The sequence below is a fragment of the Strix uralensis genome, chromosome 16 (assembly GCF_047716275.1).
Source record: "Strix uralensis isolate ZFMK-TIS-50842 chromosome 16, bStrUra1, whole genome shotgun sequence".
NCBI classification, from domain to species: domain Eukaryota; kingdom Metazoa; phylum Chordata; class Aves; order Strigiformes; family Strigidae; genus Strix; species Strix uralensis.
Window position 1 is genome coordinate 14,199,797 of NC_133987.1, and position 19,825 is coordinate 14,219,621.

The following is a 19,825-nucleotide window of genomic DNA, read 5'->3' on the forward strand; positions in this document are numbered from 1 at the left end:
GCCGCGGCCCCCCGGGTTGCAGACCGGGCCGAGCTGGAAGTACCCAGGGAGCTGCCAGCCACAGAGGGCAAAGCGCGGACAGATGTGGTTAACGTAACTCTTCATTTTTTTCAGTTACCGTTTTAGTTCCTAAACGAAGTGGTGCTACCAGACATTTTTTAAAAAAACATTCTCTAGAGTTGTAGAGTTCTTCAACTTAATATTTTATACAACGTAATTTTGGGGTACTTAGGGTTTGTATGAATAAACATTTCTGTTTTTAAAAAAAACTCCATATTTTGTTGTTAAAAATAACGCTGGGGCAAGTGTAATGCGATGAAATGCATTCCATGATTATTGCGTTTAACATTAAATACAAAAAAAGGGAAGGACTGTAGTCTAATGAATGTAGTACATGATTGGAGGGTAAGAAGACTTCGTCGCTAATCATAGTTTTTCCGGTACAGCGTGGCTGGGCCTTAAACGAGTTGCTTCGTGGTTCCCTAAAGCTAAATTGATGTTGTGTGCTCTGGGGCAGCTTGAGAATTAGAAGTATTTGTAAATAATTTTAATAATTTAAAGCTCTGTTTAAATACTAAATACTGTGTGTTTAGTACAGGTATATATAGTTTTTTTAGCCAATGGAAAAACAATGAATATGCAGTTTAGTTCTTTCAGCTGAGTTCAGCTGCACTTACTTTGTATTTACTGATGAGCTGTTCTCGGAAAACTTACCTCCTGGCTTCTCTTTCCAGGAGCATGCACTGAAAGTTTCAGGAAATTATTTTGTGTCAGCAGCAGTGCATTTCTGGGATTCTGTAGTTAAAGCCATGGACTTAAACAGTGTTTTTCTCAGACTACTTCACCTGTGCTGCAGATTATGAGGAACATTCCTGTACTAAACAGGAATAGTGAAGGCCATGTCCCATGTGCATAATTAAATTTACCATAAATAATGCAGGTTCAGTGATCTAACAGTAGTGGAATTCATAAGACCATCATGGTTTTTCTCTGTCTTACTTTAAAAGTTATTTAAAGCATACATTTTTTTTTCTCTTTAGCAGGTGGGAAGAATGAAAGGAAGGGGGGATGAAAGAATGTTGAACCTTTTTGTTTGGCTGTATGATGGAAGGAAACAGGACAGAGAACCTCTGCAATAGATCGTTCGGATGGCTTCAGCAACAAGAGAATGATGCTAAACCGTGGCTCTGGAAACTTTCTAATTGTTTTTCTGCTGCTGAAAAGTCTTTGCCTTGCAGTGCAAAAACGGTAATTCATTGCTTTACTGAAAGCATAGTTTATATCCTGGTACAGAGTGGTATAACTAACTGCAGTGTTATTGCTGACAAAAGGGGGCAAGTGGGGAGGGGAGGAAACGACAGTTACTGTCATAAGTACAAAATCTACCTGGGAATTTAAGGTCTTTAGTTGTGTTCACATCTCTTATCAGTGTTGGTGAAAGCAGGCAAGTTGCTTTGCTTGGCAGGCTATACTCTTTACTGTTTGACAACTGACTGCTTAAAAAGTGTATAAGGCAGCTTCTTGAAAGCTCTGTGAAGTTATTGCTGAAGAGTAGAGAAGGGAAGTAGTCTTCACGCTTCCAGTTTTTTATCAGTTTAGCTTGGAGCCAAATTTAGAATTTTCTGAGTTGTTATTATATAGTAGATACAGTAGTTGTGGATACTGTTCTTCATGAATGTCTATTTTTTCCTTGTTTCCATTTCTTTAAATGTTCCTGTTCTGTAACTGTATGATTCTATACAGTTAAGATGCAAAGTGCTAAGGAATAGAAGGAATAGTACAACACAATGACTTACTTGAGCAAGCAAGCTCCAGCTGTTAAGTAACACTCGTGTATGTTCAATCTGACTTTCCATAAAAGACATGGGGGAAACCGATAAACATGTATCCTGTTGTATTGCTATTCTCATGTGTCAGGAGTTAGAAAGGGAACTGCCATAAATTCTGGAATTTAATATATAAACTAGTTCCAAACAGATTTTTGGCAGAGTGCATCTTCAGTTCCTAAGATGTAGCATCAGGTACAGAGGAATGGTTTTGAATTTGGGTCATCAATTATTCATTACTGAGTAGTGGAAATGCATGAAATTCAGTTTGGAAAATAAAAGTTGTTCTTGTTGGCCTAAAGCTCTGGAGCAATGAGTTGTATGCTGGTTAGCTCTACTGACTTCGACTGTTGTGGTGCTTCTCATAACTGTGCTTAGTTTTCACCACTGCCATTTAAAAAAACCCCCTGTATTTCTGTCTGTGCCTTTATGTCTGTACATCTTGATATCTTAAATCAGAGTAGGCAAAAACCACTTACATAGTTGTGAAAATTTAGTCTTCTCTGTCCTCTGTTAGTTTACCTGCTTGATATAATTTCCAATTTTTTTAAAGTCTTTCAAGGCATTACTTCTAAAACTTTAATAAAATTTTAAAGTCTTTATTGAAAGTAAATGATTACTTACATACCTCGAAACTGTGGGGTTGTTTTACTTTACATCGCATCCACCTGTGTTTGCTCTTACAAGAAATAAATCTTTTTTGCTTTGCAATTGCAGAGTATCTCTCAGCCTTAGCCTAACAGTTTTCTGCTTTTCAAATTCTGTTTTACAGACCCGTTGCTCTTTGGTTTATAGCTTTTTGGTTTTGTTGCTTCCAAAATCCACTGATACCAAGACACTTCAGGCTGGCACACATAAGTGGCATGTTTCTTTTAATATTTTACATGTTCAGACAGTGAGGTAATAGTAATCATAAAGATAACACTTTTCAAAATCTATGTTATTGTTAGAATTGTAACAGTCTAAAAGTATGTTTGCTTATACTATAAAATTGTTGTTTTATTTATGTATCTGAAGGTAACCAAGCTTTAATTTTCCAGAAAGATTACATGGAGAACAAGAAGGTTGCTGCAGAGTTGAAGGATACTTCATCTCCTCATAATGCTGGCTCTAAACTGTTTCCAGCAGTACCGCTTCCTGATGTTCATCCTCTTCAGCAACAGCAAATACAGCTTTCACCTGGCCCGAAAGTAAGCTGCTGTCCTCATGGCTCTGACTCTTCTTGTACTCCACAAATGCATTGTGGTGGTGGTGGTGGTAACTTGATTCACCCTGGCACAATATTAGACTCAAAAAGCACTGGGACGATTACTTGTCAAGTAGGGTCAGGATTTGCTTATCAGTCTGCATCCTCACTGAAGAACCCTCCAGCTAGAAGCAATTTGGCAGGCATTGCCAGCGAGTTCCCTGGCATGTGCATAGAAAACAGTGTATCTTCCTGTCAACATCTGCCCTGTTGTGGAAAACTCCATTTCCAGTCCTGTCATGGTAACGTGCACAAACTGCATCAGTTTCCAGCCCTTCAGAGCTGCACATCTTCTGGCTATTTTCCTTGTTCTGAATTCACAAGTGGGGCTACAGGCCACTTGGATGAGCATATGGCACAGTCGGAGCTAACGTCACGTGTGTGCGCCAACCCTTTGCACCTAAACATGGCACCTTCAGTTTGTTTAAAGGGCTCTCACTACTGCAATGACTGCTTGAGCAAGGTTTGTACACATTGCATTTCTTGTTCGGTAAGCATGGAATATGATTAATGCTGAAATAATGGTACTTGAGCAAAACACCAGCTTCCATGGATTGCAGCTTGCATCTTCCTGGTTGGTGATGCACAGTCCAGATGTTCCAGATACTTTTTTTTTTTGAAGATGATCTCTTTTCTGAGGTGACGTTCAGTTCAGTAGGAAGGCAAAAGAGGCTATCACAATGTTTAGCTTACAGGGGTTCTGTGATGTACTCAGGCAGAATTTTGATTGGATTTGAAAGACAGTTATGTCTTCTTGACAGCTCCAGTTAGAATGTTCCATAGTAGTGACTGAGAAAAGACTAACAACAGTTAACATCTACCCTTGGGCACCTGGTCAGTAAAGATGAATTTGTAAGCCAGGTGAAATATCTGATACTATAAGGATATTTTAGCTCTGGTTTGGTTTGATAGGTCTTAGTTCAGTCTTCCCAAATCTGTAATTTATACTTCAGTACCGATTTGGTACACTTGAACTGATTAAAACTGTGTTTGAATTTTATTAGGAATTTCAAGTGAAATAATATACTCAACTTTTCAAGATGTGTTACTTAAACTTCCAAATTTGAATTTCCAATATAAAAGTGAAATGTCTTTGTTTCAAAAACTAAATGGTGAATTCACTATGTTTGGAATTAAGACCACTATTTTTGGGAGGAGGGAGGTGATTCAACCTTGTACTCGTGCTGAGTTCACATGCTAGGTTTTTGGTTTTGAATACGTATTAGTACTTCTTAAAGATGGCACATCCTGATGTGCAGAGTTTAATAGAATCTTTCCTTGTGCTTGGAAAATAGAGCTAAGTATGCTAGGAAAGACCCTGGGATAAAAGCTTCCTTCATGCAGTGATACTGTTGTTAATGAACTTTGTAGAGTACATCTGAACTTGCATTTGTTGCAGAAGGGAAATTGAGTGTTTCTAGCATGGATTAGTATGTGTTAATATTGTATACTAAATGAACATGCATTTTGAAAAATTGTCCCAACAGCCATCCAGAAACAGCCTAGTTGATGCTGCTAAAATCTGGCCAAATATTCCTCCTCCAAGTGCACATGCTGCACCTGTTCCTATCCCGATATGTAATGGCTGTGGAACCAAAGGAACGGGAAATGAGAAGAGTTTGTTACTGGCGAGCAGCCTTGGCAAATCACCGCAGAAATATGGTAAACCACATTTGTTTGAAACTTGCACTTAGTGGATGTCCTCCTTAAATACTGTTGCACATGAAGAGTTCTCTTAAATTGCACTGTTCTCTGGCAACTTCTATGAAGTCCTAGAAGGCTGAACAGTAAAAAAACCCCACCCTGTTTCTGTTTTGCAAAGTCATAACTTGGATTTATCCATTTTCATTACCTAGGTAACATTGCATTGTTTGCATTGAGTTTTGATTTTTTTACTGTTATATTCTTTACCATTTTAACACCTAGAGAAAAAGTCTAGAGGCTTGGAAGCTATTTCATTCTGGTGGTGTATAAAACAGTTATCTTCAGCCATGCTTTAAAAGGTATTTCCTTAGTCTGTAGTGTCGTCACTTCATATGCAGTAAAGGTGTGATGTTCATAATTACAATATAACTTTTTTCAGTGTTCTTGAGAGGGAAATATTGTGTGAAATAATTACATGATCTTTCTAGGGTGTTAGTACTGTTTCAATTGTAAAATCAGTTAGTATGAAAGTTACAAACTTAAAAAAAGAGTCATGGAAGAATAAAAAAATCGGTTACTATTATGTTAAAACTATGCCCCTTTTTAGGTTTATAAGGTGCAACACCCCAAATAAGTGTCCTTGCAAAATGCAATTCCAGTGAATCTTGTAGAAGAACATATACCCAAGCAAATATGATATTTGTCTGCTGTGCTCAATTTTATATTCTCAGCTAACTAATTCTTAGCTTCTTTTTGACCTGTCAGGATTCTGTGTCATTCCTTATGTTTCTTTTCTAGTTGTTTTGTGGGGATGGAATGGGTGTATAATCTTAATTCAAAATTAAATAGATATTTAGAGTGCTGAAACACCAGAAACTTTATTTGCGCTTTTTAGCCAGTAATAGGAAAAACTCTTAACCTCACTTCCCTGAACTGTAGGATACTTCTGTGTTTGTTCTGTATTGCCTTAATTTTCTATAATCACTGTCACTATACTGGTAATCTCATCCAGTTTTGTTTAGATTCTTTATCTAATTCACACTGTAAATTTGAACAGCTTTTGTGTTTCATTTCTCTTACTGTTATAAGACCTGCTGAGTTTAGTGTGACTCAACTTCAGACCATTTTCATGGCACGTGCCAGCTCAGCATTCGATAACATTGTTTTTAAAATACGTTACTTGGTGGTTTGAGAGTTTAAAAGTAAATCTGAAGCTTTTTTATCCTAATTTAACAGTGACTAAATTTCTGTTTAAGACTGATGTTTTTAGATTTCTTAAGAAAACTGAACTGGCATTCCTGGGCAAAGTTCATAGTATGTTAAGTTTAATGTTTTTGGTATTTGGAGATTAAAATGAGTTGTGTTGTTAAACCTGTCCAGGGTCTCCAGAAGTTGCAGTAACAGGCCAAGTTCTGGAAAACTTGCCCCCCATTGGAGTCTTCTGGGATATTGAGAACTGTTCAGTTCCCACTGGCCGTTCAGCTATAGCAGTTGTACAGAGGATTCGTGAAAAGTTTTTTAAAGGTCACAGAGAGGCAGAATTCATCTGTGTGTGTGACATCAGTAAAGAAAATAAAGAAGTTATTCAGGAGCTGAACAACTGCCAGGTATCAAAACAGCACCTACTTGGTGTTCTTGCTTGAGAATTTGTGTACTCTGAGTCTGCTAATACTGATTCCTGTTTGCTAAAGCTTTGTTAGCTTCTGTGGGTTTTAGTGCATGAGCTTGTAATGAGTTTATGGGTGGGATCTTGAACGCTGAACTTCCTTGGTGTAATACTTTTAAAAACTGAACTGCATTCCATTATGTGTAGATTACTGTTTTAGCTTTAGTTTTAGTGTTCCCAGAGGGTTTTGATTTCATCCAATAATAAGTGGTGGTGGCATTTCTAGTGTCATCCTTCAAATCTGTGACTGAATCGTTAACCTAGAAGAACTATGATTCTGTCAACTTTTTTTACTTTTGTTAGTGAATACTGTGCTGATTAGTGAGGACACATAAATTAGTGGTAATGATTTGGGCCCCTTTAACACTACATATCTTTTCATCAATACCTTTTGTTTCTTGGTATTTTTTTTCAACCTTTTGTGCAGGTTTCTATGTCAGATATTCCCTTCCCACCCCCTAAACTGCAGATATGATAACATGTTGACAGTTCATCTGCTTATGTGAGGTAAAATTAATTGATAGTGAGTACTTACTATGTTTGTCACCCCTCCATTTCAAAAGAGGGTTTATGGAATGTTTTTAAGGTATATAAATTATGTTCTTTAACACAGAACAGTAGAAGTCATCCCTAAGACATTGCTGAACAACTAGAGTTGAAGTTCATTGCTCTTTAGAACAGTTTGAAGTCCATACATGCTCTATTTCATGTGTGTGTTCATTAATTTACCTAAATAAAAGGTGCATGTGAAAGCTTGTAATTACATTATTTTTTTAAAAGCTAAATTTAAGCAAGCGTGGTTCACGTTCAAGTTTTTCTTTAGAGCATGTCTGTATTTCCACAGGTGACTGTTGCACACATCAATGCTACAGCAAAGAATGCCGCTGATGACAAACTCAGACAGAGTCTTAGGAGATTTGCTGATACACACACTGCACCTGCCACTGTGGTTCTTGTGTCAAGTAAGTGTGGTACTCGCCTGCAGTGCAGAGTTCAGTTCCTCTCTTCAATAGCACTTTTGCATATGACACTATTCTGCTTTCCAGAGGTTGTGTTTACAATCAGCTTTAACTGAATTGCTCAAGAATTATTAACACTGTCAGTGACAGTGTGGGAAAAGTAGAGACAATAAAATGAGAACTTGGCTGAGTTAAATTAGCACTGGAATCTTGTTGGGTGTCAGTAGGTATGTGTATAAATACTGTCTAAACTTAGACAGCCGCAGCAGGAAGCTAATGAAGTAAAACTCACTGAGTCTTCCTTATGGTAATCCTTCAAATACATTTTGCTCAAAGCATTCTGATTTGTTTTTTATACTCATAGCAGCATACTATAGAGTTAAATATGCAAGCCACTCAACTGTTTAATTGCTGTGTGTTGCCTTGGGTTTCTCCCTAAAGCTAAACAAATGTTTGTTATAGAAGTATACAGTACCAGTCAAATGCCTTGCTGATAAATTGCTAGAAGTTGCTGTTAAAAGGAAGCCCTTGTCTGAGACTGAATGCTAACTGCTGATTTAAATTATGTCTATTGAGAAGTCTTGGTAGCTGTTGGTGCTTTTTCACTGGAAATCTTCAGTGATAAATAGACCTTGTCAAGTGATATCTGGGGTTTTGTTTGTTTAATCTGATGGGTTTTTTAGCTTTTTCATGTGTTTCCTTGTTCATTCTGGTTTGTTTTGTGGTTTGTTTTTGTTTTTTTTTCCTCTCCAGCGGATGTAAACTTTGCTTTGGAACTCAGTGACCTGAGACATCGACATGGTTTTCGGATAATTTTGGTACATAAAAACCAAGCTTCAGAAGCACTCTTACATCATGCTCATGAGCTTATTTGTTTTGAAGAATTTATTTCAGACTTGCCACCAAGGTTACCATTGAAAATGCCGGTAAGCTTTTTAATTCTTAATGCAACAGACATTTCAGAGTGTCAACTTCTTTATTATTTTCTTTTCCTAATTTAGGGGGAGAGCTACCTGAAATTTTGTGTTTTTTATGGTAAGAAATGTCTGCTGCATATTTGACCATTGTCTGTTACTACTATGTGAATGTATGCTTTCTGCTTTAAGACTGAAAGAATGAAATAATAAAAAAAGTAGTTAAAGTAAAACAGCAAGGTCACATTCTTATCACTAAATATTTTATCAGATAATGTATCTTACATGCCTTTCACTAGCAGAAAGTTAGGGTAAGAACTTAGTTGTGTATTAAGGAAGCACCACAGAGCTGTCTTAGCAGTTTTGAGTGACTGTCTACTGTTTTCTTGGGGTTTTTCTGTCTTTCTGATGATCCCCTCTGAATTTGCTGTGTTGTCTTTGCACAGCACTCATGGCCTCTTCTTCCTCTGAAATAATTTCCTGAACTATGTGTTCACATGCATGTGTAGAATATATAGAATTCTTGGGTTGGAAACAGTGATGCTTTCTTACCTGGAGAAGTGGTCAGGTATTGATCCATTGATCAGGGACTCTGTAGTCTCTTCTAACTTTATATTGGAGATGGAACTTTGAGGATCTACCTTGGTATGTTTTCCAAAGAAATGGAATGCTGCAAAAAGAATGACTTGGGCAGGCAGGGAGAGAGCATGTGTCACCAGAATCAATGTAAAAATACTGGTTTTGAACAAGAGGGTATTCTGACATAAATTAAAATCTCATTCCCTTTAAACAGGCATGCCATACGCTATTATACGTTTATAATCTGCCAACAAACAGAGACAGCAAAAGTGTCAGTAACAGACTCAGGCGTTTGTCAGACAACTGTGGAGGGAAGGTGCTGAGCATTTCTGGAAGCAGTGCAATTCTCCGTTTTTTAAATCAAGAAAGTGCTGAACGGGCTCGGAAGCGCATGGAAAATGAAGATGTTTTTGGTAACAGGATTGTAGTGTCTTTTACTCCCAAAAACAAAGAACTTAATGAAACAAAAAGCTCCAGCTCTGTGGGAACTGAAAAGGTGAAGTCTCCTAAAAAAATGAACAAGAACACAAAGCTGTGCCTCCTCAGTAAAGACTCAAGTGATCACTCTTCTGGTACCAAAGGCTCTGCTGGGAAAGGATTCCAGATTCACGGATCTATTGTCAAACCCACAAATGTTAAAAGTTTACAGGTATTGTTCTACCTTGTTTAGTATTCTTGCTTTTCCTCATGTTCTGTAGATTGCTTCTGTTACAGCTTTAACTTGTCATTCCTATTTAATGAATAACTATAATGTATAGTAATATTCCCAAATGAGAGCTGTATTCATCTGCTTGGAAAGCAGGCAGTGAATTTGAGGATTGTTTTTCCCCCCTCCCTGCCACCTTTTTCTCAATTTGGAAGTACTGCTGGTACTTATTTAGTCTCAAATCTTAGGCCAGTTTTAACTTTTGTGTTGATGTTGAGTATATCACAGAGTGACCCATTCTGCTAGTTTTAAGGAAAAGTAGGGTAGATGTACAGTGTAGCAAAAATATTTCAACTAATTGACAGTTTACTGTCACAGAAAATCAAAGATTCCTGGTTATGAAGTGCCAATGAAAATGCTATTAAAGGAAAAAGTTGTCAGTTATCTAGGTTTCCATCACAAGGAGAGCCTCTGGCAAGGAATGTCTGGTGCTTTCATGCTGCCCTTTCATCTGTTTCATACAGGAGCTGTGCCGCCTTGAATCAAAGACCATCAGTAGAAATACTGAAAACCAGCAAGAACATTTAAGAGAACAAATTCCTTCTCCTCAGAGTAATTCTAATGCAGCAATTCCTGTGTCTCTGGCAACCAAAAAAATTGGAATGGGAGAATCATCCTGTAAAAGTAGTCAGAAGTATGTTTAAAAATAGACATCAGCGTTCAGTACATTTTTTTAAATGTGAATTCTGCAACATAATGTGTTTTTTCTTTTTCTTATATATATTTCTAAATAGAAAAGAGATCTCTGCTTCCAGGAGCATTACTAATTCCCCTGTAGATAAAAAAGATAAAGATGAAACTGTATTTCAGGTCAGCTATCCCTCTGCTTTCAGTAAGTTGACAGTCTCAAGACAACTCAGTCCTTTACTCATGTCTCAGAGCTGCTGGTCATCTCGGTAAGTGTCTGTGTCTTATTTGGGAGGTGAAGTGAGATTTCACCAATGTATACATAGATTATTGGCAGCTGCATATGGAGTTGTGTATGCTAAGCATATTACTTTAATACACTGATTTATGTGGAGGCAAAAGGAAACCATGATGGTGCTGCATAACAGCTAAAAGAGGGTGGATGTAAACATAAGATGGAGTAAGCTCTTTCTGAAACTTACTGTGTGGCATTTGTTTCCTGCAAACTTTGTCTTTAAAGCTTCTGAAAGATCTTCAGAGGTATTAGACTTCTTACTCCTCTTAATTTCAGTGCCTTTGACATTCCCAGTAGGAGCTTAGCCAGGCCCATTAAATTCTCATAGATGTAAATATCTGGCCTTTGCCAGTTATTAAAATCATGTGGATGAATTTGACTTTTCTAATGTGTTAGTAAGATAGTAGAAGACTTGGTGTCAAATGTATTATTAAATTGGGTGACTGAAACATAATTTCTTACAGAAATATTTGTCTTGTTACAATGTTTTGCTTGTGGTGAAATTTGTTTTGCCTGCACACACATATGTACTAGGAAAATACCTTCAAAGTCCTGCATTTGTGCACTTGACCTACATGTATTTTCTGATTAATTTTGAGGTGTATATATCAGAATTGTGCAATAGCTGCTTTAGCTCATAAATGTTTTTATTTTACCTAGGAGTATGTCTCCGAACCTCTCAAATAGATCATCTCCACTCACATTTAATGTAGTAAATCATACCAGTGGTACAGACTGCCCTGATCCTTTTGCAAATGGTGCAGACATTCAGATCAGCAATATAGATTACAGATTGTCCAGAAAAGAGTTGCAGCAAAATTTACAAGAAGTCTTCTCAAGACATGGCAAGGTAAAGCCTAAAATACTTCTATTAAAACTGTTCTAAATAATTCCTGTTTATGTATTTATGGACATGCTTGTGGTCTAGCTTTAAGTGAGTAGAAATGGAAAGCTGTCCAAACATGACTTCTAAACTTTGTTAAAAGGGGATACTGTGTTTTTCCTTTAAAAAGACCAAATCATCACTTGTACTAGGTTCTTAATTTGCCTATGGTCTTCATAGATATGGTATTCTGAACTTCTATATATAAAATTCTTGATAAGTGGCTCCTTAGTCATGCAGGGAAGAGACTTAGACTTTAACTGCATAACCTTTTTAAACTGTAAAGCTGAATTCTAATGTCAGCTTAAAAATCACAGTAAAAACTGAGTTTCTGTTTTGAATCAGAAGTGATCAAAAACAGACATGAAGAGTGTGAAAAAGCAGCTAGGCAAGGAGAGGTCATTTCTGCAGTGGTCCTATTTCTGTCTGATCTGTAGATGACATTCTTCTGGCATAATCCCCTACATGGGAAGGTGATGCTCGTGTTAAAAGAATATCATGGCCTTGCTTTGGCCAGGGCTCATAGCACTCTGTTTTTGTTTGCATTTTTCTGTTGGCCATGGTTCATGATACTCAGTTTCCTTTTGCACTGTATTTGGTTCAGGGCCAAAGCAAGACTGTGCTGCTCCTGTGTAGGCTTGCCTTGGGCTAATATTTTGTGGTAAATGTATAAGGTGTTTTCTTCCTTTCAGGTAAAAAGTGTAGAGCTTAGTCATCATACAGACTACCAGTTGAAGGCCACAGTTCAGATGGAAAATCTGCAAGAAGCGATCAGTGCTGTCAACATTCTTCACAGATACAAAATTGGCAGTAAAAGGATCCAAGTCTCATTAGCAACAGGAGCTGCTAGTAAATCACTCTCTCTACTTAGGTAATAAGCACTTTGGCATCTTCTTAATTGTTCTAGCAGGTAGTTATTTAGTAGCTGAGAGATGGTTTAAAATACTGAACAAATAAAAAAACTGTTACGACCTGATGAATGCATTAAATACAACTAGGCTCATTTTACAGTTCAGCATTTTTATACAACTTATGGTTTAAGTTGCATCTGAAGAGACCTGATCTCTGTTTAATAGTGTTTAGTTTCACCACTACCCTCTCATAATACTGATATACCTCAATAACTTAGTTTGTGCAGCTGAGTTAAGATTACACTTGGCATTTTTATTTCTTCTTTTCTCCAAGAAAGTGCATATGAATTTTCTCTTTGAGGATGGGATACACAGTTTAAATACTGTTGGTGTTTCTTTGATCTCTGTTTTCTATGTGGAAGATGATGGAACTAGAGTGTTGATGCTAGTGAGACTACAAGTATTTTCTGTTTTCATTTTTTCCTTACTGAAAGAAAGAATTAGGAAAAAAAGTTCCTGTCTTCATTTTTTCACAGAAAGCTCCAGTGAAAAGAGTGCTTGGAGTGTATTCTACAACTATGTGCTATTTGCCATTGTATAATTTATGACTTTATTTTATTCTTGTCTTTTAGTTTAAGCCTATTCAGAGTTATTAATGTAATGACGAGGCTGGTAACTTCTAATGCTGCAGCTTTTAGTGTTCCATTTTATGGATGCTCAGAATCTTACCACCACTTATGAAAGATGCAACTCCTTCAGAGACATGACCTAATGAGTTAGCAGAAATGTTACTACTTGCACTCCCCTGATCTGAAGTGTCAACTTTTGTAGTGCTGGGATGGCAGGGGAATGCAATTTGTCCTGTTACTTTTATAGTTCATAAATTGCATCTGTAAATATCTCACCAGTTTGGGCTGGATACTAATACTGACAGAATAATTTTGTGCTAATGTTACAAAACTTCTTTTACAGCTCAGAAACAATGTCCATCCTGCAGGATGCGCCTGCTTGTTGTCTGCCTGTGTTCAAGTTCACAGAAATCTATGAAAAAAAGTAAGTTCTTAGCTGTTGTTTTTTCTCTAGTATTTCTAAAAAGAATCTGATCTTGTGTGACTGTGTACAGTGAATTAGAGAATTATGGTGCTTTTGTTGTTAGATGTTGCAACATATTATCTATTCAGAGGCAATGACTGTAATACTGGCCTTTCTTACTTTCAGTATTCATTTTTCTGCATTGGGATGAATAGATGAGTTATCTTAACATTTTGCATAGAATAGTTTCCTGTTTCTTAAGCAACAAATGTAGATTACTGTGTTCTCTGACTGTGTTTATAATGTATTTTTTATTTTTTCTTTTAGATTTGGTCATAAGTTAATCGTATCAGACCTATATAAACTAACGGATACTGTGGCTATCCGTGACCAAGGAAGTGGGCGGCTGGTGTGCCTCTTACCCAGCAGCCAAGCCCGGCAGAGTCCATTGGGATCTTCACAGTCACATGATGGTTCATCAACAAACTGTAGTCCAATAATATTTGAAGAGCTGGAATATCACGAGCCTGTTTGTAAGCAGCATTGCCTGAATAAAGACTTTATGTAAGCTGTGTATAAAATACTAAAAAACATTACAAAATATTTGAATAGCATTTAACGCTTACAGGTATATTAGAGTTGAGGTATATATGTTCATATAGTGTGCTCCAGTCACTATTTATATGTTTACAAGAAAAAGTCAGGCAGAAAATAGTAAGATGGCACAATTAAGTTCCTAGGCAATTCTCATGGATCAGTCTGTTCAGGTAAGATTATTGTATACTAGCACAACTGCCAAGATTGAATACCTCCTAAGCAGAAGCTGAAAGGTGTACTACCTTCCTCTGTATATAAGAAGGTTATACATACTAGAGATTTCTATTAGCCAGAATTTTATTATGTGATTATAGCTGGAACTGATCATTCTTCTTTGTCCTCCAGCTACATTTAGTAAGTGATTCATACTGGGTTGAAGATTTCCTGAAGCCTTATATTAAGTTTTTTGTTTTACTTAACAGCAGCCAGGTTGTACTACTAGAGCAGTTATAGGTGTTTGCTTTTAACTACCTGGTATGTGCTGCTATGATTTAATTTGAAAATTTTAATGTAATGATAGAAATGTGGTCCTCTGAATGTTGCTTGCCTTCTGGAAGTTTGCTGTAGCTGTATTTAATTCTTGTGAAGAAGAAAAGATGGAAGTTGCTTGTGACTGTACGTAATGGTATTGTCAGATAGTAGCATTATATTGTATGCATATAGTATAATGTTTACTATGGGTGTGTATGTGAGCACAGTGATACTATGGTAAAGCTATGTGTAGAATGAGCATATAAACTTCAACCTCTTGTTTTTACAGTGAGCATGAATTTGATCCAGATTCTTACAGAATTCCTTTTGTGATTTTGTCTCTGAAGACGTTTGCTCCCCAAGTTCACAGTCTTCTACAAACACATGAGGGTACTGTGCCTTTACTGAGGTAAAGTATTTTAATTTAGGCTTTTAGTGTAAGAGCTGATAGGTTAAAAATTTAAAACTTTATTGATGGCTATTGTAATGCTTTGAAACTACCTGTTGTATAAAAACTCTGGTTCTTATGTAAGGTGATATCTTTTATAGCAAATAAAAGCCTTATGAAATGCCTTATGAAATTACTACTTCTTGAATTTTTGTTAAGCAAAAAGACACACTTGGCTAAAAAGTGCATTTTATGAAGGCTTCTGTAATGTATTGATAAGCTGTTGAAGCCTCTTGCTCAGGAAGTGTCTCAAAATAATTATATTTTTAGGGCAATTGTTACAGTGGTATTTTAGTGTATAATGGAAGCTTTTTTTTCTTCCAAAGTTTTCCTGATTGTTATATGTCAGAGTTCAGTGATCTTGAAGTGGTGCCAGAAGGCAAGGGTGGTGTTCCTTTAGAACATCTAATTACCTGTGTTCCTGGAGTTAACATTGCAACTGCCCAAAATGGCATTAAAGTTATTAAATGGATACATAACAAACCACCACCTCCTACAACAGGTAAATATTTCTATTTAAAATTCTTTCTGAACTAATCTTTCTGCTAAAAAAAGATGAAGAGTAGCATAAAGTAATCACCTTACATAGTTGTTAAACTTTTTTATAACGAGAAACTTTTACCTTGAATGTTCATTCTTCTTTTTTTCTCCTGTGCTCTAGCCTGTGTTATAAAGTGCAGTGTTTAGTGGAAGAATATTAATGAAAGTTTCAGTAATATGTTTTGGGGTTTTTTTTGCAGATCCTTGGCTTCTACGTTCTAAGAGCCCTGTAGGTAATCCACAACTTATTCAGTTCAGTAGAGAAGTGATAGATCTACTTAAAAGCCAACCGTCCTGCGTCATACCTGTCAGTAAATTCATCCCAACATACCATCATCACTTTGCAAAACAATGCCGTGTGTCTGACTACGGGTATTCTAAACTAATGGAGCTGCTGGAAGCAGTGCCTCATGTACTGCAAGTGAGTTACGTGGCACTGTTCCTTTTAACTTGGGGAATTGTATCTTCAACTATCTGAATTACTGGTTGGTATTGTGTAATAGATGCTGTACAATTACCTAGTCCACCTTGAAAGATATGGTTAACTGAACCTTGGAGTGTAATTGTCTTTTTTTTGAGATGCTGTTTCTGTTTTGTCGTCTCCACCCTTACAAAACACTTTCTGGGGAAATTATTTAATCTAAGCCTCTGGAATAAAGTTTGAAGCTGATTTTAGCCTGTGGGCAGTGCTTGGGTAAAAGGTTATAATTGAGCTGTTTATCACAAGAACACTGCGAATGCTGAGTGCTTGTAAGTTAGGCTGTGATGTGTATGTGACTTGAAGGATTTCTGTGTGAAATAAGTCATTTGACCTTATGTTACAAAAAAAAATACTATGGTCACACTAGCTTACTACTTTGAATACCAGTTGGCTGTGGACTTTTAAATTAACCAATACAAATGCACAACAGTTGTGACAGCACTCATGGAGGAAGCATTTCTTAATTTCTTGATGACATATGCCTCAGTACAGAAAGTGTATGGCTTCATGAGGCTGCCTTTCCAAACATTATCTCTGTTATATCCTTTATTTCTAGCCTACCTATAGTAGAACTGGCTTCTAAACACATTGTAGAAGAAACTACTAAGGATGCTAGATGTGAGTGATCAAATAACATTTTCTTTCAGATTCTTGGTATGGGTTCCAAACGCTTGTTAACGCTAACGCACAGAGCTCAAGTGAAGCGCTTTACTCAAGACTTATTGAAGCTTCTCAAATCCCAGGCTAGTAAGCAAGTTATTGTGAGGGAATTCTTGCAGGCTTATCACTGGTAAGTTATCTTTAACAAAATATGAACAACTGCACAGGGCATGTCTATCAAAAGTGATTTTAAAACCTAGTGCAAGAGAAGTCAGCACTTGAAATCTTAGTACAAACTATATTGCCTCTTCATTGTGATGTAGAAGTTCAAACTTCTAGTAAAAACAAAAGCTCTCTGGCAGACTTTACTGCTTCCTTTAGTACTGGGTTCATTTAAATTTATTGGAGTTTGAAATAGGTTATTGTATTTCATTAGTTCTCTTTGAAGCCATGACTGCAAGTAGGTTGTGGCACATTAATGTTCACATTAAAGGGAAATTTTAGCATTAGGCTTTCTTTAGAGGGACTGATTGTCAATAGATACTTCTTTAACTGGACCTAGCAGTGACACAACATCTTGCTATTGCCAGGAAGAACATTCTGTTCTAGCATGGTAAAAAGTAAGGGCTTAGGGTTTTTTGAAAAATTTTTTCCTTAATATGAAGATAAAAGTAGTACTTAATGTACTTTGAGGAAACCATAGCATCCCAGTGCTACATGTGGTCTGCCTTTGCATGTGTGCTATGGTGCTGCATGTGCCAACAGCTCCTTTTTGGGAATGCACTCTTCTACTTATGTTTCCACTATAGGCAAAAATACATTCTTAGTTGTTTCAAAATCTAGTAAATGTGCATCTCCATTGTAGTCAGCTCTGGCCACTTGTTCAGTAAGAATATATGTGAAGTGTTCATGCTTCTGAGGTGTTCCTGTTGGGGAGCCGGGGAGAGTAAAATATCTTTTAATATATTGCATAGTATTGCAAGCCTTAATATAGCGTTTTCTATGATAACGGTCTCTGCCTTCTCTTGAGAATGAATATTGTTTAAGAAGAGCATATGTCTGTGACTATTAAGCAAATACAGAGTGTTGAAAGTGTAGCCATATGGAGCCGTATAGCATAAGTGATTTAAGAAAATGTAACTATAACCTGAGCTTGAAAAATATTATTTTATATTGTCACCATAACTAGTTTGAGGCATCGGCTGGCTGATATATACAGCTCTTTCTTCCAGTGTCATGTGAACCATCAGTATATCTTATTTTTCTGACTAGAATGGATAGACCATTTGAATTAAGAAAACTTTGCCCTTTTTCACATGCTAGTATTACTGCCAGTATGAAAAATATGCTTATTTTTTTAGGATTTCAGGTTTATTCTCTCAACTTACACATTCTTTGCCTATGCAGCATGCATTAGTACTTGTATAACACTATTTTCTAAAACTTTCAGGTGCTTCTCTAAGGACTGGGATGTTACTGAGTACGGAGTGTGTGAACTGGCTGATATTATATCAGAAATTCCAGATACAACCATCTGTTTGTCACAGCAAGACAATGAAATGGTAATTTGTATTCCCAAAAGAGGTATGTCCCTGTATTTTTTTTTTTACTGTTGCCAAAGAAATTGTTCTTTGATTATCTCAAAACTGTACTAGACTTAGATTTTTTTTTTTATTGATAACTGTGTTTCTGCCTTCATAACTAAGTTGTGAACTTCTAGCAAATAAAGAATTTGTCATTCTAGGAACACTTATAATGGAACAGACAGGAAAGCAGGTGTCAAAAAACAAAATAATGTTACTACTTCTGCATATAGTTAAACTTTCTGTGGAATGATTAGAGTGGGTTGTTTCCACACAGTAAAAATACCAACATATTTGGCTAGCTAACATCTTCTGAAGTGCTGATCACCTGATTATTTTGGACTTTAAACATGTAAGTTTAGTAAGGGTCTTCAGTTGTAGAAGAAAATAGTGAATTGGTGTGATACATGATTTAGCTGAAAATCAATCACTGTATTTTTTTTATTGTATTCTGTTGCATTTTGTAAGTGTGTTGGTACATAGCTCTTGCTTTGATTTTTAATTTTAGAACGTACACAAGAAGAAATTGAAAGAACCAAACAATTTTCTAAAGAGGTAGTAGACTTACTGCGCCATCAACCCCATTTTCGAATGCCCTTCAATAAATTTATTCCTTCCTATCACCACCACTTTGGTCGTCAGTGCAAACTTGCTTACTATGGTTTTACAAAACTACTTGAACTCTTTGAAGCCATACCAGATGTCTTGCTTGTAAGTTCTAAAATCTTAAGCTGTACTAAAGCATTTTTCTGAGATCTGTACAACTGTTTCACCAGGGGTTGTATTCCTCATTAACTTCACCAGTGCACAGTTTATAACTCACACTAATGTTAGCTGTATTTAAGCAAGTCTTTCATGTAGCTGTTTTGGTAAAATGTCCAAGGTTTTTAGCACGTTCAGGCTAAGTTTGTTAACAAATTCAAGTTTTCTAAATTGGATTATATTTACAAAATTCAGTACATCAAAATTAGAGCTAAATTTCATTAAAGTTGTGTTTAAACTTGCTTTAAAAAAGGTTAATAACTATTTAATTGCCTATTTTGTTGTATTTCAGAAATTACATAGTGTTGCTTGCTATGTAGGTATCTTTTGAGGTAGCTGAGCCCTGCTACATATCAAATGATTGCCTGCAAGCACTGAATTTCAGTTGCAGATTACACTGTTTTTTTGATCCAGACTAGGTAAATCACTTGAATAAAGTGTAACTTCTGTTTTGTAGGTATTGGAATGTGGGGAGGAGAAAATTCTCACACTCACAGAGGTGGAACAAGTCAAAGCAGTTGCTGCCCAGTTTGTTAAACTGCTGCGGTCTCAGAAAGACAACTGCCTCATGATGAGTGATTTACTGACAGAGTACAGTAAAACATTTGGGTACACACTGCGGCTTCATGACTATGATGTTAGCTCAGTTTCAGCTTTAATGCAGAAACTTTGCCATGTTGTAAAGGTAATCTTTTATCTTTAATTTATCCCTCTAAAAGGTATGTAACGTTCTGTTAAGGAATTTCCTGTATCAAATTACAGGTCTCAGCGTGCTTAATACTGTACTCCAGAAACAATATTTCATTAAGTGTGTGTGTGTGGGGAATTACAAAGGGATTTTAAATATAGCTTCTATATTCCTATGATGTTCTCCTTGTTCTCGTGTAACCTTTTAACTTTTTCTGGGAAAACTTAGGCTTGTTTAGCAAATAGTAAGTAAAAGATTGCATTACGGTACTTAGTTTAACAATACAAATTGGTTTTTTCCCACCTAACTTCTAGCTGTGTAAAAGCAATGGTTTCTTGATAGCCATAGTAGTCACCAGTTTCCTGACGTTTTATATTCCGAACTGTTTTGATCTATGGTTTGAGGCTTTGACTCGGAATGCAGATAC

The 19,825-nt window shown here is 36.5% G+C and overlaps 1 protein-coding gene across 6 annotated transcripts in view; it reads left to right on the forward strand.

The window, feature by feature from the left end:
* MARF1 (meiosis regulator and mRNA stability factor 1) overlaps positions 1-19,825 on the forward strand; it is a 37,655-nt gene that overhangs the window by 374 nt on the left and 17,456 nt on the right. For 5 of the 6 annotated variants that reach the window (XR_012631110.1, XR_012631111.1, XM_074885803.1 and 2 more), the window contains exons 2-21: positions 1,041-1,248; positions 2,867-3,535; positions 4,560-4,734; positions 6,097-6,323; positions 7,227-7,344; positions 8,095-8,267; positions 9,049-9,483; positions 10,005-10,174; positions 10,275-10,436; positions 11,123-11,312; positions 12,038-12,216; positions 13,169-13,249; positions 13,556-13,792; positions 14,586-14,705; positions 15,071-15,246; positions 15,485-15,705; positions 16,413-16,555; positions 17,816-17,949; positions 18,457-18,659; positions 19,168-19,395. Coding sequence is in view for 4 of the 6 variants with exons in the window: in XM_074885803.1 (XP_074741904.1) it covers positions 1,102-1,248; positions 2,867-3,535; positions 4,560-4,734; positions 6,097-6,323; positions 7,227-7,344; positions 8,095-8,267; positions 9,049-9,483; positions 10,005-10,174; positions 10,275-10,436; positions 11,123-11,312; positions 12,038-12,216; positions 13,169-13,249; positions 13,556-13,792; positions 14,586-14,705; positions 15,071-15,246; positions 15,485-15,705; positions 16,413-16,555; positions 17,816-17,949; positions 18,457-18,659; positions 19,168-19,395 (4,188 nt within the window). In the remaining 2 variants the exon portion in view is untranslated. The remainder of the gene's footprint in view (positions 1-1,040; positions 1,249-2,866; positions 3,536-4,559; positions 4,735-6,096; positions 6,324-7,226; positions 7,345-8,094; positions 8,268-9,048; positions 9,484-10,004; positions 10,175-10,274; positions 10,437-11,122; positions 11,313-12,037; positions 12,217-13,168; positions 13,250-13,555; positions 13,793-14,585; positions 14,706-15,070; positions 15,247-15,484; positions 15,706-16,412; positions 16,556-17,815; positions 17,950-18,456; positions 18,660-19,167; positions 19,396-19,825) is intronic. The other variant, XM_074885800.1, reaches the window with a different exon arrangement.